Source organism: Podarcis gaigeae, assembly GCF_964106915.1.
Source record: "Podarcis gaigeae genome assembly, chromosome: 7".
Taxonomy (NCBI): domain Eukaryota; kingdom Metazoa; phylum Chordata; class Lepidosauria; order Squamata; family Lacertidae; genus Podarcis; species Podarcis gaigeae.
The window spans coordinates 20559766-20576958 of record NC_139683.1 but is presented as its reverse complement, the minus strand read 5'-3'; the positions used below and the strand labels follow the sequence as shown (position 1 = coordinate 20576958).

The 17193-nt window shown below is 44.9% G+C and overlaps 1 protein-coding gene and 1 long non-coding RNA gene across 3 annotated transcripts in view; both read right to left on the bottom strand.

Annotated features, from left to right (window-relative positions):
• Positions 1 to 14319, bottom strand: part of RSPO2 (R-spondin 2) — a 102158-nt gene extending 87839 nt beyond the window's left edge. Inside the window, exons 1-2 of one of the 2 annotated variants that reach the window (XM_083749446.1) lie at positions 13910 to 14319; positions 12678 to 13019 (exon numbers count right to left, since the gene is read on the bottom strand). In XM_083749446.1, coding sequence (XP_083605572.1) covers positions 12678 to 12771 — 94 coding nt within the window. In that variant the 5' untranslated portion in view covers positions 12772 to 13019; positions 13910 to 14319. Of the gene's footprint in view, positions 1 to 12677; positions 13020 to 13396; positions 13740 to 13909 lie in introns of those variants that run through there. The other variant, XM_083749447.1, reaches the window with a different exon arrangement.
• LOC310849342 overlaps positions 1 to 17193 on the bottom strand; it is a 431248-nt gene that overhangs the window by 146587 nt on the left and 267468 nt on the right. The window lies entirely within an intron of this gene.

Genomic DNA, 17193 nt, shown 5'->3' with positions numbered 1-17193 from the left:
CATGGATCAGTATGTTTTTGTAAGTGTATTAAGGACCATAGAAACCTACAAAACATATGAATGGAGTCAATATTGGTGGGGAGGAGTGTGCACACCACAGGCAGGAATGCCTCCACCATGCTGCCTTCGGTTCACATGCAACAATCTGGTTTGAACGCAATCCATGGTTTATGAAACTAAGATCAAGTGCTGTGCTCCTTTCCTCTCACTGCTGCCCTGCTTTGGCATTTGAGTCCTGGTTAAACCATTTCCCCATTGTGTCCGAAACAGGAAAATTACTTAACATTAGTTTACTAACCAGGATCTGGAAGCATATAATGCAGTAGCAGGCTTTGCTGTTTAATCATTCATAGATAACAATTGCACAGAGTGACAAACTTGAAAACATTGCTATGGAAAATGTTCATTCTTCTGACTGTAGCCAAGTGTCTTTTGCTACCCATACGGGCTCTTTTGTGGATGGGCACAGTAGGAGAACTTGAGTTCAGGAATAGACTTTACATAAGGGTGAGGAACTGGCGGCTCTCCAAAAGACATTCAGCTCCCAACAGCCCCAGTCAACAAGGCAAGGCCAAAGGGAAGAGATGATGTAGTTGTAGTCATAAGTGAGGAGATTTCACCCCTCCCATATCCAAGAATCTCCTGATGATCTCTGATGATTCTCCAGAGAGGAGGAGCAGTATTCTGCTCTCTACTTATTCTACTCCAGCACCAAGTCAGTCATTCAGTCAGTCAGTCAGTGTGTCGGAGAGAAAGAGACTGAGTGTTAGAGATCGTGTGTAGAGATAAGGTTGCTGCTAAGAGCAGCTGCAGGCACTCAGTGCGGTTCAGCATTTTTTGCTTAGACCTCATTCAGCTCTGTATATAGTTGTATAATAGTTGTAGACAGAATAAAAGTAGTTATTCTACAGAGCTGCTCTCCGAGTCATTTATGCTCTGCTAGACTCTGCTATACTCTGCTGTGCGACGACTGTCTTTTTTGGGAGTGAATCCGGTGCTCACAACTGTAAGCTGTGAGTCCACAGCACTTTGACCAGTTCCTGTCCAGAAGGTGGTCTCTGGAAGTGCTACCCAGCTCGCCTAGCCCAGTCGGGGCTGAAGTGGATGAGCCCAGTTAGTGGCACTGGCTCAAGGGCAATGCTGACAATAAGAACCTCTGCAGAGGTTCCCCAACCTTGCTTTACATCCTAAACCCAAAGAGAAATGAAACATCAAAGCTGGGACCCTTTCTCTCACAATGGCTATGTCTGATCCTCAGGTTCAGAGACTGGATGCCATTGAATAGCAGCTGCTGGGGAACAACAATGAGACCAGCCTCTTGCCTTCAGTCCCTGCATCCGGGTACCCAAATTGAGAAATACAGTGGTACCTCGGGTTAAGTACTTAATTTCCGGAGGTCTGTTCTTAACCTGAAACTGTTCTTAACCTGAAGCACCACTTTAGCTAATGGGGCCTCCTCCTGCTGCTGCGCCGCCGGACACAATTTCTGTTCTCATCCTGAAGCAAAGGTCTTAACCCGAGGTACTATTTCTGGGATAGCAGAGTCTGTAACCTGAAGCATATGTAACCCGAGGTACCACTGTACGGATGTGGTACAAGAGGTACCTTTAGTCCAGTCCAGCAGCTCTTCTCAGGGTGGCGTAGAGGTTACAGCAGGGGTAGTCAACCTTTTTATACCTACCGCCCACTAATGCATCTTTCTCGATGGTAAAACTTCCTTACTGCCCACCAGTGCTTGATGGAAGGATTCAGCTTGTGCCATGCCACCTAGAATCCTGAATCGTCCACTAGTGGGTGGTAGTGACCAGGTTGACAACCCCTGGGTTAGAGTGTCGGACTAGGACCTGGGAGAATCCCCACTCAGCCATGAAGCTCACTGGGTGACCTTGAGCCAGTCACTCACTCTCAGCCTAACCTACCTCATGGCAGGCTTGTTGTAGGGGGTTAAAGGGAGGAGGAGAACTATGCATGCCCCCTTGAAGAAAAGAAGGTAGGGTATAAATGCAAGAAGTAAAACCATAAATAAATTAATATTCTTACACAGTATTGCTTTTAAGCTGCTGCATCAATGGAGTATGCTCCTTTGCCACACACACACACACACACACACACACACACACAGAGAGAGAGAGAGAGAGAGAGCTCACAATCCTGTAAAGATTTACCAGGGAACAAGACCCTGACCACAGTGGTCTTATTTCTGAGAATGCGTGTACACAGGACACCCTTTACATGTGAACAAGATGGATATCAACGCCCTCTACTGTAGCCTCGAGTTTGGCTCCTAGCGTCTGAGATCACAAGCCAACTGCTCATGTTCAGTGAGCTAACATAACTTAAAAGCACTACTTTCCGCCTTGACAAGCGATGCATCTTATTGATTCGCTTATTCTTGGCTGTTTCTTTATTTTATTCTAAATATTGTATTTTATTTTAAATTTTGATTGGAAATCAAATTACAGCAATCCTCACTCAACATCCAAGCTCTCAAAAGCGCCTGTCTCAGGCTGCGTGTACCACAACCCTTTTTCATTCACCCTCATCCTCAAAATGCTGCTTTCAATCTGCACAGATCCTAAACCGTGCCATTCACATGGGGGGTGGGTATAGTTACATGACACGAGTTTGAAAACCCTCACCTTGATTAGGTTATTCACAGCCTTTTTTCTCCCTGCACACATGCCAGGAGAATAGAGGAAGGGGCAGTTGTGATCTTGGTATATGCCCACCTGCAATGTGGATACAGAAACATACACAGTGCCAGGACCACCTACATCTGTTTCCAAATCTGAACACTGTGGGGTAATGCAGACTCAAACTGCAACAAACTTTTATTTTCAGGATGAAACCAGTTTCTCAAAACGTGCTTTCCAGGGAGAGAAAAAAATTAAGCAATGGGTCTAGATTGAGTATGGACTGCATAGAAAAAAACAAGTGCTAAGTCTCCACTGATCCCACAATGAAATGCGGTGTGCGCGCAGCCTAAGAAGCCGTCGAATGCATTTATCGGGCATTACAAGTTCCCCAAGCAGTGCACTGCACTGCCACGGTTTGCAGAAGGAGCCAGGTGATCCCCATCCAAGAATGCATTAGGAGATCAAAACGACATCAGTACATTAGCAATCTTGGAAAGCCAGCTCCTGAAAGTGCTATCAAAACACAAGCTGAAAAATCAGGACGGGCTTTTCCTCGTAATTGGTCTGCTGGCTTGCAACCCACATACGTTTTGAAATATTTGCAAGAGGTTTGTGAGGGGAGCACTATCCTTTCCTGGCTCTCCAAGATCTGCGATGACACCTACCTGCAATGCCAGCAAAACAATTTGAGATGTTGGGCTGGTTATCCTACGAATGGAGGTCATCAGAGCGGGGCCTGTTAAGCACAGCTAAAGCACAGCTCTTCCAGAATTAGCCAGAAGCTAATTTTTTTTTAAAGCAGCTTCCCGCAGAAGCACAATTTGATCTAGCAGTGCCCTTCCCTGCAGTCGAGACCTTCCTACCTTGTTGCCTAAAGCCACACATATGAACGCATGCACACTATACATTAAAAGCACTCCTCCAAAAAATCCGAGAACTGTAATTTACGGGTGCTGGGAACCATAGCTTTGTTAAGGAGCAAACAAAGATTCCCATGATTCTTCTGGAGTGGAGTTCTGTAAATGCATAAAGTTTATGCAGCCTCAGACATCCAAGCCCCATTCAGCAAAGGTTCCCAGCGACGATCTGCCTTGTTTGCAAGCAATGCTAAGTTGAACTATGGTTTAGCATGCTGGTGCAAAGTGAGAAAGTCACAGCCACTTCGCTTATCCCCCACTCCTGCTACTCTTCTGGAAGTTAAGCTTTGCATTATATCCCAAACCCAGGCTCATCGTTTGCCCCCCAAAACAAAACAAGAATAGCCCGTGGGAACAGAAGGTGGCTTGTTTGGAGTAGGACAAACTATATATTCAGATGTAAGGCTAACCCAAGCCTCGGCTTAGTTCCTGGTAGCACAGGAGGAGGAGAAATGAAGCAACCATGATTTTATGACTTGCATCCATGCCAAACCATGGTTTATTTTAGCACTGTGTGCAAACCAAGCCACAGTTTCTTCTGCGTAGGTTCAGCCCATTTCCTATTGAGTGCAGGGGAAGAATGCGTAATTAATGCTTGAACAGCCTCTCTTAATTGCCCCAATGTCATATTCTGTTCTATGGCAGGGGAGGGGGTAATTACCGATTCCTCTGATATCCTCCCGTTTTTATAACAAAAAATACTATTATACTACTCTCTCGCGTTTTAAGAATAATGCAAGGCACGCATTCATCCTCACTGCAGGAATAGAAGTTGATATGAAGGTGAGTTAAGAGAAGGTGTTCCATGGGTAAAATAAAGACTTACTCATCACTGATCCCACACCTGTCAAGAAGCAATCAATTGGGCCAAACCTGCCAATTTAGAATAAAAAGGCACAGGATCCACAAAAGACTCAAAAGTGTGAATTCATATCGCTTTGTTTAAAAAGGAACCAGGAATAAATGTGTTAAATTATCACATTAAATCTGGGATGCCCTTTGAATAAGGATGGTGTCATGTGGACAGGGCAGAAAACATGAACACATGGGATGCACATAACGCACTGCAAACTAGGGTGTGTACAGCAGGGATGTCCAACCGGGCGACAGCAATCAACAGGTTGATCCCCTGGTGCTAGTGGTCAATTGCAGTCGATCGCAGGCCCATTTTCCTCCACGGTGGAAGAAGAGGATTTGGCCCCGCCCCCTCGCTTTGTCCTTCAATTGCGCACGATCGCAAAGATAGAAAAGGGAGTTATCGCTGCCAGGTTTATTAGTTGGCTATTGGTTTTTGCTGCGCCCCCCCTAAAAAATGTTCAACAACTTTGGGTCCCTCCCTCCACCCCCCAAAAAATGGGTAGATCACTGGTGCACAGCATTAGTGGGCTTCTGCACTGTAAGGGAACAAATCATAGCAAATTCACAGAGAAAGATTAGCAGCTTAAACCTGCAATCCTATACTTGTGTTCTATTTGGAAGCAAGTCTTCTTGACTTCTATGACTTCTATGACTCCCAGGCAAGTGGTTATGGGACTGCAGCCTGCCTCATAGAATTCAAAATACTCCAAAATAATTTTTAACATGACTGTCCTATAACATGAGAGTTCTGGATTACAGCATAACAGTACCCATGTTCCTTCAGAATAAAGTTCCACTGCGCACAGCAGGACACAGGATCACATCCATTTTCCCTCCCCTTTTTTTTCCATCTCTGCCGATCTGTGAAAAATCTACCCCAACACGGAAAAGGGCACATCCAATATTAGAAAGGCTTTCTTTGAGGAGGTATTCCACTTAAAAGCCAAACCACTGACACCACAGGGCTCTAGCGCCGATGCATTAAAACAGCACGAACAGATTTGGATGGGCAACCTAGAGCCTAATTGTCAGGCACTGTTTGTTTAATAGAAAAACTAATTTTGACAGAGCAGGGAAGCCGAGCTTATTTCTCAAGTTTGGAAGGATAGAGCAAAACGCTGGAAATTATTTGCTCTGGGCTTGCCTGACTATGCAATTGTGTCTGTTCCGCTTAATCCTCTGTGCACATTTTTCCTGATAGGAATAGGTATCTATCACTATCCTGTCCAAACCTAATTTTGAAAGGGCAGAAAACATGGAACTGTATAACACACACACACACACACACACACACAGAGAGAGAGAGAGAGAGAGAGAGAGAGAGAGTGTTGTGCAGATTACAGAGCTAAATGTGTGCAAAGCCCATCTGAAAAACCAGTAAGTGGTTTATAAAAGAACTTTATTTAACTGGGCACTGGATTGCATTTGTGGGGCTGCCCCTGTATGTTTTAAAGCAACATGTGGAAGTGTGTCACAACACTTTTGTTGCTGTTGCTGTCAATGCAAAGCTACTTTGGGAGGAGACCATCGGGAGCAGAGAGGGGTTTAACCCTTTCGCGCAAAGCCCGTCTTCCCCACACAATTCCAAATGCATGTTTCCACACATTTGAAACCCAACACATTTGGTGGGGGGGACTGGGACAGGCAAAAGAGCAAGTAATCCATGGATGGGATAAAAATTAAGCACCTCTTCATTCTTCTCTGTTATATATTTCATCATCCCCGAACTCATTTTCTTTGTGTTTTTTTAAAAAAAGGCACCGATACACTGTTGCATGCATAAATGCTTAACATGTACCTTGCCCCTTAATAATGCTTGTGTTTCTTTCCTCCCCAAATAACTCAAGAGACCCAGCATATTTTATGAATTCCAGAAAGCCCCTAGTGTACATGGCTAGGAAAACAAACAAATTGGATGGTTTGTGAAACTCTATATAGCACAGCCACCATAACCTCCCAGAAGAATATTTGCTAAAATCCAGCCTTGTACATACAGACATATGAATATATATTTCATTCTGCCTGTGTGTGTTTTTTAAGCTGTATTTTAAATACCATTAGTCAAAAGAAATGACAGATTTGCTTGCCATTCTCGACTGGATGCGACTCCACAGAGGAGACGATCTACGCCAGGAATTTTATTTCATTAAGAAAGTGATATTATGGAGCATCTGAGATCACATAAGAGACACAAGAGAGAGCCAGGAAGGTTCTACATGCCAGTACCCCACAGTGTGTGCCTGATTATTTGCAGATGGGTGTTGTGTGTGTGTGTGCGCGCGCGCGCAGGGGAAATTGTTACAGGAATCTTAATTCCATGTTTCGGCATTCTGCAGTAAGCATCGCTTTTACGCTCCGCTATACGCAAAGATTAGCCATTAACATCCTAGTACACATTCCTTTAAATTAGCTGAACACTTTGCATTTTCATAGACCACAATAAAAAGCCCAGGAGTGTCAGCACAGACTAACTTCAATAAGTCAGCTGTCAACACCAATTCTTATGCAGCCAATATCTGAACATCCAACAAGAAGCTAAGCTAGACTCAATCTCTTTGGGGCAAGCCAGTCATCCCATAAACACAACCACTGGTCTAAGATCAACTCGGGAACATGGGATCAATTAAAACCAGCTTATGGGACTTTCTTTTTTCTTTTTAGCAGGAGGGGAGTAGAAGAGGGGGATAATTCACACAACGCGGGTTAGATTTAGGTTCTCCTGCTATGCAGTTCTTAAGCCGTTTTGCAAAAGACCGTCTAGCCTGGGGTCTGAGGTAGTTCCACATTTAGTTAAAGGCACACACTACAGCTTTTATGTTGACAAAGGAAATTCAACTGGTCACTAATTAAAAGAAGAGTATGGTGTTTTAACCACTCACTACCAAAAAGAAGAAAAAAAGTTTAAGCTACATGGTAGAAAGTGGAGGGGGAACGTCAAAAAAAATAATCTACACACTACACTTCTACAGAGAACACTACTTTGCACAATTTTGCCATCCCAAATTTCTCAGGACTACTCGATCCTCAGTGCAGTTTTCACACACTCCTGAAAACCTGCAGTTGTATTTCACAAAGCTTTAGCAAAAAAAGCAACCGGGTTTTAACGTTACCCGACAAAACCTGGAAAAACATATAGGAGGAAAAAGAGAGGACTACATACAAAATTGATTTTTAAATGGTAGGTGGATTTTCAGAGATAAGAAGCGGGAAAGTATATGCATTCCCTACAGACCTTTTCAAAGCGACGCAGGTGAAAAGGTGCAGTGTGTGTTTCTGTCCACATGGGTGCTGTTATATCAACATTTCGCTTGTTCTGTCAGCTATTGCTTCTTGCTGATGGAAAGAGATGATGAAGCGAAACATTTATTGTGCCTAAAGATTCGGTTACTTCCCTGTGTATCCTTGTTAAGCCCAAATACCTGCTCATCCAGGGGTTCAATAATATACACCATTTGCTGAAAGGACGTCACTATTCACGACAGTACAATCATCTCACCGGGCAAGATTTACATGCATTGTTAAGACACTCTAAAACCATCCACAAAGAGGAAGCAGCGAGATGGGATAATGTGAAAACAGTTACTTTGGCTTGTTTTTACCCACTGTGCTCATGCGCAGAGCACTAACATTAAAAGGTTATTTCCGCTACATGGTGGACTTCAACAAACAATGTACAATTCAGGATTGGGGGTGTGTGTATTATAATTATTATTTTGCCACAGGCAAAACTAGCACCGTGGTCCTTTCCTTTTACAGTATAGGAAAGCAAAAGTACCCCTTGCATACATTTTGAGACAAAACCATCAAATTAATGACATGTCAACCAAGACTTGACACTGGGTTACATAGCCTCCTCTTCAAATCTAACAAAGATCACACCCGCAATATACATTTAAAGCACATCACTTCTCCCAAATAATCCTGGGAAAGTTACAGTTTCAAGTACCCTTAAACTAGACCCCAGGACTTTTATGGAGGGAAAGTCATATCCTTTAAATGTATGGTATTAAACAGTATTAGATTGGTGAGCATTACTGGCAGGGCCTTTTCAGCATTGGCTCCATACATATATATATTCAAGATATATACATAGTGCTTTTCTTTTGGAACTCCCTTTCTAGGCAGGGGAAGGAGTGGCCCCTCCATTGGTGTTTCCTTGAAACCGACACTGAAGAGCTTTTTATTGACATTTCCACTATTCTGCATCTAACTGCTGTTCTTTGCGTGTTTTAATTCTTTATGCTTCACTGCCAGTTTTTAGTGCTGTTTTTCTGCAGACTTTGTTTAACCGCTGAAGCTATTTTAGCTGCTTTCCAGGTTGTAGTTTGGATGGGCTAGATCCAGACTAAACTAATTGCACTTGAAATAAATGGTGCTTCAGTTACATCATTGCAAACTCCTCCCCTTGATTTCAATGGGTGCCACCTGCAATTAGCAGAGCACAGATATAACTCAATATGTCTGATTAATTTCATTTTTAAAAATTCTGTCGTGACCCACTATGGAAGGATTATTCCTTTCAGTTTCAATAATATGTTTTAGTGCACAAATTACCTTCCCTTTGCTGTTTTAGCATGATTTTTATATTAATTTCATGTTGGTCAATTTTTAGACTGTTTTGGTAATATTGATGCTGTTTGTTATTTTTTTTAAAAAAATGCATTTGTTTTAGGGATTGAGTTGCCTTTGTATATTTTGCTGATTTCTATAAACTTTGGTAAACAAACAAAAAAAATCTAGAAATAGCACAATTTTAAAATCCCTCAAAGACACCCAATAAATACTTATATACATAAACAAGCTGTCATTAAATCAAAGGCCTAACCAAACCCAAACATTATAAGGCTAGAAAGCAATCAAAGCAAACTCCACACTCCAAGGAACAACTTTCAAGTCATTAGCATGATACAATTTAATCTATATAATCCAAATCTACTACCACTTCCCTTCAGGCAAAGCTTAAAAGAAAACAGTTTTATATTAAAGTCACTTGGTCAGCTTCAAGGCAACCAGCAGGAAATAAATTAAATGGAGTCTTTCTTTCCTTTTCTTGAGGCGAGACAATGGGTTTGAGTGCTTCAGAACTTCACTTGGGACACAAACTGCAATACGCACAAAATTCGAACTGCAGTGACAACTGTGGCAACTGAAGCCAAGGATCAGAGTGATGGAGAGTGATCACCCAAGGGGAATAAAAGAATCTTAGTACTCTGTCACCGAACAGGAGCTCAAAAAGGATAGACTGAAGATGCAAAGACTGGTCTGTTTTGAACAGAAACAAGCCATCTCACCAACTGGAGATGTTTGGTTAATTCACTTGTTAGGCTTAACACTGATGCAAGAGGTCTCTATAAACACACAAGCATTTGTGAGAAATAACAGATTTGTTGATCTGTACAGCTCAATTGTTGCGTACATGGACAGTCAACCTGTGGAACACTACCTGTGAAAAACCGTACAAATAAATGTGCAGCTCAAGCTGTACACAGGTTGTACACCCGTTGACCATAATGTGTGAACACAGCCCAACACATGGGTGTTTGTTCCTAGAAATATAATCACTGCAAGAACTAAGGGTGCAAGCCTGTGGTTATTTACCCAGAAGCAAAACTCGCTGAATTCACAATTAGGGTTTTCTCTCCGGTAAGTATTACAGGACTGCAATCGAGATAAGAGAGTATGAAGGAATCACACTAGTGCTGGGAAGGGACTGAAGACAAGATGATCCAAACAAATATTCTGGCCCACAAACCAGGATACCACATCAGCCACACCACAAAGTAACTCACACCATTCCAAGCAGTGTGGTTAACAGGAAGCGCAACCAACTTCTATTTCCTGTTTCACACTTCTTTGCAGAATGCCACATGTGAGACTGGTGCATCAATCCTGCAAGAAATGCATATGCTCTGTGCAATAATAGCTAATGCACCCCCCCTGTGAAGAAGATGTGGAAAGATAGAAAAAACACGAAACAGAAAGCAAAAGTAACTTCAGGCTTCCATCCCTCCCTTGCTCCTCTCTCCAGCTTAAAGTCTCAACAGCAAGGAACACAAAAGACCCTTAAAGTCAGAAGTATATTCATGGAACAGCTTACTAGACACCTAGAAAATAGTCACCTGTCTAGTTGCCCACAGCAAATTCAGATATAGCTCTAGGAAATCAGGAATGAAAGTTGCCTCTTGTCACCCCCCCCCCTTTTGGGGGGCCATTAATGTGCCATAAATGGCAAAGTTTTAAGCCCATGTGTTCCTTTCTTTTCTTTTTACAGACTCCTTTTCAAGGCTGCTTTAATAAAGCAAACTCAAGCGAGTGAGTCAAGCCGCAGACCACCGAGCGAGGGGACAGGAGGAAAAACCAGTGAAAATGGGTTAACTACGTAATCGGACCTGGAGGAAAGTGACTTGCTGTACTCAAACTATCAAATTTCCCCCAAAAAGCAACTTTCTACATCTGCTGGCATATGTCTTCTGGAAATGATAGGGCTGCCAGTCACTGAAGAGAGTGAGAAACAGATCCTCAAGTTATTAGGTAGATCTCGATGAATCACTACTGAGCTGCAACCGTCTTCTTGGAGCAGCAAAGAGTACCAACAGAGAATAGATTTCCCACATTTTCTTGATTTCCCAAACAGAAGAGGCACAGCAAATGAGTTTGTTCTATAAGCAACAGCTCAAAGCGGCAGCATCAAAACAGTCCTGTCATTCTATGCTGCGAACTGGGGAGCAACACACTAAACTAAAAAAAGAGGTGAAATGAATGCCAGCTGATGGAGGGACTAATGTGGGCCACCATGCCTGGCTAGCTGTGGAATTCTCCCCTAATCATTTGGAGTGAAAATTCCTCGCAACCCTTAAAGCAAGGTACACTTACAAAAATGCACGGGAGTCGCAAGTTAGCACAGATCAGCCGTGAAAGTGAGCAGCATTCAGTTGTGAGCACGTATAGCAGACAACCACTATTTCTGCCCGCATTAAAGGATTTACTGTCACTCTTTGATCACTATCTAGAAATCAGTTGCTAATGCTGCAATCCACTGCACACTTAGCGAGAACAAAGTCCCACTGAAATCTGTGTGACTAAGCATGTACAGGATCAGACTCTTATTTCCTACAAGACAACCTACTGCCCAATATTCTCTAGGTCTAGAAGATCCATTGCCAATGAATGGATTTATGCTGCAAACTCAAACTGCCACACACCATCCCTTACACACACACACACACACACACACACACACACACTTATTTATTTTTTAAGACCTTATTCAATGACTCTAATTGAAAAAGTTAACCTCTGTCAATCCCCCAGAGGGACCAGCCTAGAGGGAGGGCGGGCATGTTCAGCTCAGAACACCTAGAGCAAAATTATTATCTGCAATTAGCTCGCGTTTCCTTCGCTTGGCCCATGAGCTCTCTACATAGAAAGGTCACATCCTGTACTCCATGTAAACTTATTTGCAATCATTATCATCCTCCAGCTCTGATTCACAATCGCCAGCACACCGGAGGGGAGGGGGATTGTTTAACAACTTTTTAGCCCACCTTGACTGCCGTTCCAACAAAGCAACTAGAAAGCATTAAAGCATAAACAGGCCGTTCAATTTCAAGTGGCTAAAAATGCACTTTTCCCACCCCAATCCTACACCAGCAAGCCAGGGGCAAAACTAGGCTTTATTTCACCTCGGTCAAAGACCCAGTCTGGCACACATGCAACCCATGTGCATTTGCATGTACACACACAGGATAGGAATCTTAATGGCACCCTCTGGAGACTTCACCAGGGCAAAAAAAAACCTGGCCAGCCTCCGCACCCCCACCTACGGCTCTGCAGCAAGGCTGTGGTCCTATGCACACTTACTGCAAAATCCACTGAGTGCAGCACAATTTGCTTCTGTGTGAAGGTGCATAGATATAGGATCAGCCTGTTACCCACATGCCTGGGACCGATTTATGAATGACCCTAATTAGGATTAGAATGTCTGAATCAGACAGGAAGGGCTCAAGGGCTTTTAATGGGGTATCCCTCTACTGGGAGGGGGGGAAGCTTGTGAGAAAAGGAACTTTATTTTTTCCGCCATGGAAAGGGAAGGCCAAATGAACCAACGTAACCCTATGCAGCCTTTTAAAGCTGGGAGAGACTGGGATGCCATGTCAGCTACTGGAGGCCACAAACGGGCAAAACCAAGTGGGGAAAAGGGAAGCCAGCCAGCTTGAGGAAAGATGTAGAGCCGGGAGGTGGGGGGAGGTCCGGAGTAGCTACTCACCTCTCTTGCTGCGTCTCCAGCGGCCGCCTTGGCAGTGACTGTAATCCATACAGTTCAGGATGATCAAGGCAAAAGAGAAGAAACGGAACTGCATCCTTCGGCTCCGGGGACTCGCGGCAGCAGCAGCAAAAGGACGGGGGCTGCAGGTCGCCGGCAGCGGCGCCGGGGAGTCACCAGAAACCGCCCTCCTTGCAGGCGGCGAGGGGACAAGGCAGAGCGAGGCGCGCAAGGCAGGACCGCGGCGGCGGCAGCAGCAGCAGCAGCAGCCAAGTAGCTCACACGCCTCCGGAGCCCCTTAGTACATCCAGCGAAGTCCCGGCAACTTCCAGCATCTCCTCGGACCTGAAAGACGGAGGAAGGAAATAAACGTTAAACACGCGCGCGCGCACACACACACAGACATAATACGGAGCGATCAATAGTTTTAAGGCTGCCTGCAACCCTGTATACTCAATTACCCGGGAGTAAGCCCCGCGGAACTCTACGGGGCTTACTTCCGAGTAGACGCGTCCAGAACCGCCCGTTGGGCTTTGCACACTCTTGGGAGTAAGCAACCTTGACTCCGACGGGGTTTACTCTAGAGTAACCAACCAGACAACGGGCCGCATCACTAGTAACCAAACCTATTTCGAAGGCTGGATCCGCATGAACGCGGACAGTATAGAACTAAGCCATTCCTTTGCTCCGGCTCCCCCCCCCCCGCCCCCCAGCAGATCAACCTTTAAGGTTCCCTGGAAGCAAGGTGGGATCGACGCCGCCCGATCCTGGTTATCTCCAGGTTGGGTCCGTTCGATTCCGACGAGCCTCGCAGCCCGATCCTCGACGCGCGTTCTCCGGGGCGCAAAACCTCGCGCGGCGTTTCCCTGGCCTTCCAGGTGAGCGCGATGCAGCCGATCCCGCGCACGTGTTTTGGGAAAGAAGCCCCGCCGCTCGCAACCAGCGCCTTTTAAACCTCGTGCGCAGGAAGCGCGCCCCGGCAGGAACGAAACCGCGCTAACCCCAAACGTAGCCACACCCTGCCCCCAATTCAAGAGTCGCGCTGATTCCACTCGACAGGGCAGCCGGGCTCGCCCCCTTAACGACCGAGACGCTCAGAGGTGCTTTAAATAACGCGGCGGTGGGGGAGGAAGGGGGAGGGGAAAAAGAGGAAGACCGAAAGAGAAATCTCGCTTTGAATCTGGGGCTGGAGAGGCGCAATCCCTAGTCGTTAGGCGCGCAAAAGCGGAGTTTACCTCCCCTGACGGCGGGCGCCACCCTGTGCACGCCGCCGGCCAGCTCCTTCGCTCCCCCGACGGCAGGTCAGCCGAGCGCCTCGCCTCTGCTGCCCACTAAACAACCTGGAAACACGTGGGCAGCCCGGCGAAGTTTGGGGATTGCAGCCGCGCTGCAGTTGCTGCTGCCCGGCGCGCGTTTGGAGAGCCGCGTTCGCCCCCGCGCGCTGCTGCTGCTACTTCTCCACGGAGGGATCCCGGCGCCAGTTCCTACCCAGCTTCGCTGCGGCACAGAGGTGAGCGAAGTTCCCGTCCTCTGGGCTCAGCAGCCTGCTTTCCCGCTACTTCTCTTATAACAGCGTCGCGATCATGTGCGCAAAGCCAGCCCCGCGGCTGCTCGGGGTGATTCCTCCGGCGCTCGCCCGGAGGCAGCGGTAAGCAGATGGCGCTGTGCGCCACAGCATTTCCCCTTGGACGCCGCCGCCTTCTGAGGCCTTGCTGCTGCTGCTGCTGCTGCTGCCGCCTTTCTCCCAAAGCCCCAGGTCAGGCATCTTAGAAACTTGTTTCCCAGCAGCAGCTGCTGCAAGAGGCAGTGAGGTGACCCAGGCTTCACCGGTGGCATTGCTGCCTGTCGTGTGCATATCAGTTAAGGAAGGTGGAAGTCGGTGCTTGCAGGTCACTGGCACGTGTTTTGGCATATCCCCGTTTCAAGCCCACAGTCAAAAGAGTTGTCTGAGACCAGGGGAAAATGCTGCCCATCAGGAAAAATGATGCCTTGCTCATATCATTGTCCCATGAGCTTGGTGGATTAAGTGATCTGATTCATTGTGAACTAGGTTTGAACACTGCCCACTTAAAACACGACTAGGCCATTCTTTTTTCTCAATTCTGATGGAAGCTGGTTTGGGGATAAAGGCATGAAAACATGGCATTTCCTAAGCAATAACAGGATAGCTTTGAATTGTAGCTCCTTTACTGTGAACACTGCTTTTCAAACCATGAGGGATGTAGAGACCATACGACACATATAAAGACCTACATTGGTTCCCAGTACATTTCTGAGCATAATTCAAAGTGTTGGTTCTGACCTTTAAAGCCCTAAACAGCCTCAGTCCAGTATACCTGAAGGAGCGTCTCCCAGGGGTGTAGGAAGGCAGGGGTGGGGCAGCCATCATGGAAGGGAGTGACAAATTATCAAGGAACAATTACTGCCCTACTAGGGTGGTTCATAAAAAAAAAACTTTTTTGAAAATGCCTGCTCCAAAGGTCTTATCTTACTACACTAGGGATTATATAGCTATATATGAAATTTCATGCACATCAGTTAATATCTTGACCCTCCTCCATGAAAATAGCTGTTTACTTGGACAGGGCTGTCTTTAGATGTCTTGTAAAAGTCAGATAGTTGTTTATTTCCTTGACATCTGAAGGGAGGCCATTCCACAGGGTGGATGCCACCACCCAGAAGGCCCTCTGTCTGGTTCCCTGTAACCTCACATCTCGCAGTGAGAGAACCGCCCTTGGAGTGAGACCTCAGTATCACACAAAGGGACAGCAATTACAAAAAAAAAAAAAAACCTCAGATAGCAAAAGAATGGCCAGTATCCAGCTAAATCATCTGGTCAGTTCTGTTCCAGAGTGTTGTTTTCAACTAAGTCTTATTTAGAGTAGACCCACTGAAATTAATGAACCTAAGTTAGTTGTGTCTATTCATTTCAGTGGATCTACTCTGCATAGATAGGACTAGCATTGAAAACCACCCAGATTGAGTAGGGGGAGATGGGCAAAGTTCTGCTGCACCACCTCCCACTGGTGGAACAAGTGTGTTGGTCACCACATAGTGCCTAGCAAAAGTTTGAGATGTTTGATTTAACAGCAAAATTAACATATAAGTAAAAGGGTGGGGGACAAAGATGAGGTTATGTTGAAATCGAAACCAGTTTATTCATTATTCCAGAAGAAATACTTTGCTTCCCCATTCCCAGGGTGACTTCATAATGTTTTTATGCATTTATGTTATATAATTACAGTGTTTTAATGTCAATAATGTGAATTATTTAATAAAATGCTGATTAATAAGTTTGAGTTTTATATATCTCTTGTGCAACAAGTTGACAATTTTTCATATCTTTTTAAAAAAAGTCATACTGAATCTTGAAGCTGGGAACCTTTCTTTGGCTGAAGAGATGGGTAAAAAGATTTTGAATAAATAAGGAAATTAAAATCCCGCTACAATCTCTGGATATTTTAAGACTGCAGTCCTACACACACTTAGGCAGTAAATCTTATGGAGTTCAGTCAAGCAATTCTATGTACTTAGAATGGCACTGCATGTCATACTGAAAGGGATAAGCACATTTGTTTAAAAAATAATAATTTGCTTCTTTTTGGCCTCAAAAGCAGCAGATACCAAGAAAATTAAAATGTAATACATTGTTGTTGGTCTTGGCTGTGAGCTGCATTTTTTTGAGCAGTGACATAGTCACCCTTTTAAAAATTTTGAAACCTTCCCTTTGGATTGCAGTCTTTGGGAGCAACAAGCCCCTTGTAGCATAACTCCACCGATTATGCTCTTGTGGAAGAACTATGAAACACAAAAAGATTAACAATGGATTGAAAAGTCCAATGAGGGTGTCGGAGGATCTACAGCTGCCATCTGCGAGAAATTCTCCATTTTGTTCTGATGATAAATGAAACAGGAAACAGTCCAAGATCATAATTTGTTTGGAGAAATTGTTACACAACTGTCCCTTTCACTTCTATACATGATCATAAGTACAATCGTACCTTGGTTCTCGAACGTAATCCATTCCAGAAGTCCATTCGATTTCCGAAAATGTTCGAAAACCAAGGCGCCGCTTCTGTTGGCTGCAGGAGCTTCCTGCACTCAATCGGAGGCCGCGTCAGATGCTCAGGTTCCAAAGAACATTCGCAAACTGGAACATTTACTTCTGGGTTTTCAGCATTTGGGAGCCAAAACATGCGAGTACCAAGGCGTTCGAGAACCAAGGTACATAAGAAGAGCCTGTTGGATCAGGCCAATGTCCCATCTCATTCAGCATTCTGATCTCACAGTGTCCTGAGCAGTTGCCTTTGGGAAATCAGGGAGCAGGACCAAACAGCAAGATCCTTCTCTTCTCCTGTGGTTTCCAGCAGCTCTTATTCAGAAGCATTGCCTTCTAAAACCGTCTTGTTTTAGCTACTTATAAATTGTTTTCCATTTTATTTTCATGGTTTAGGGGGCTCCTGATGACTGACTATTCTTATTCAGCAACTGAAAGGGGCCATTGAAGTAAATGTCTTCT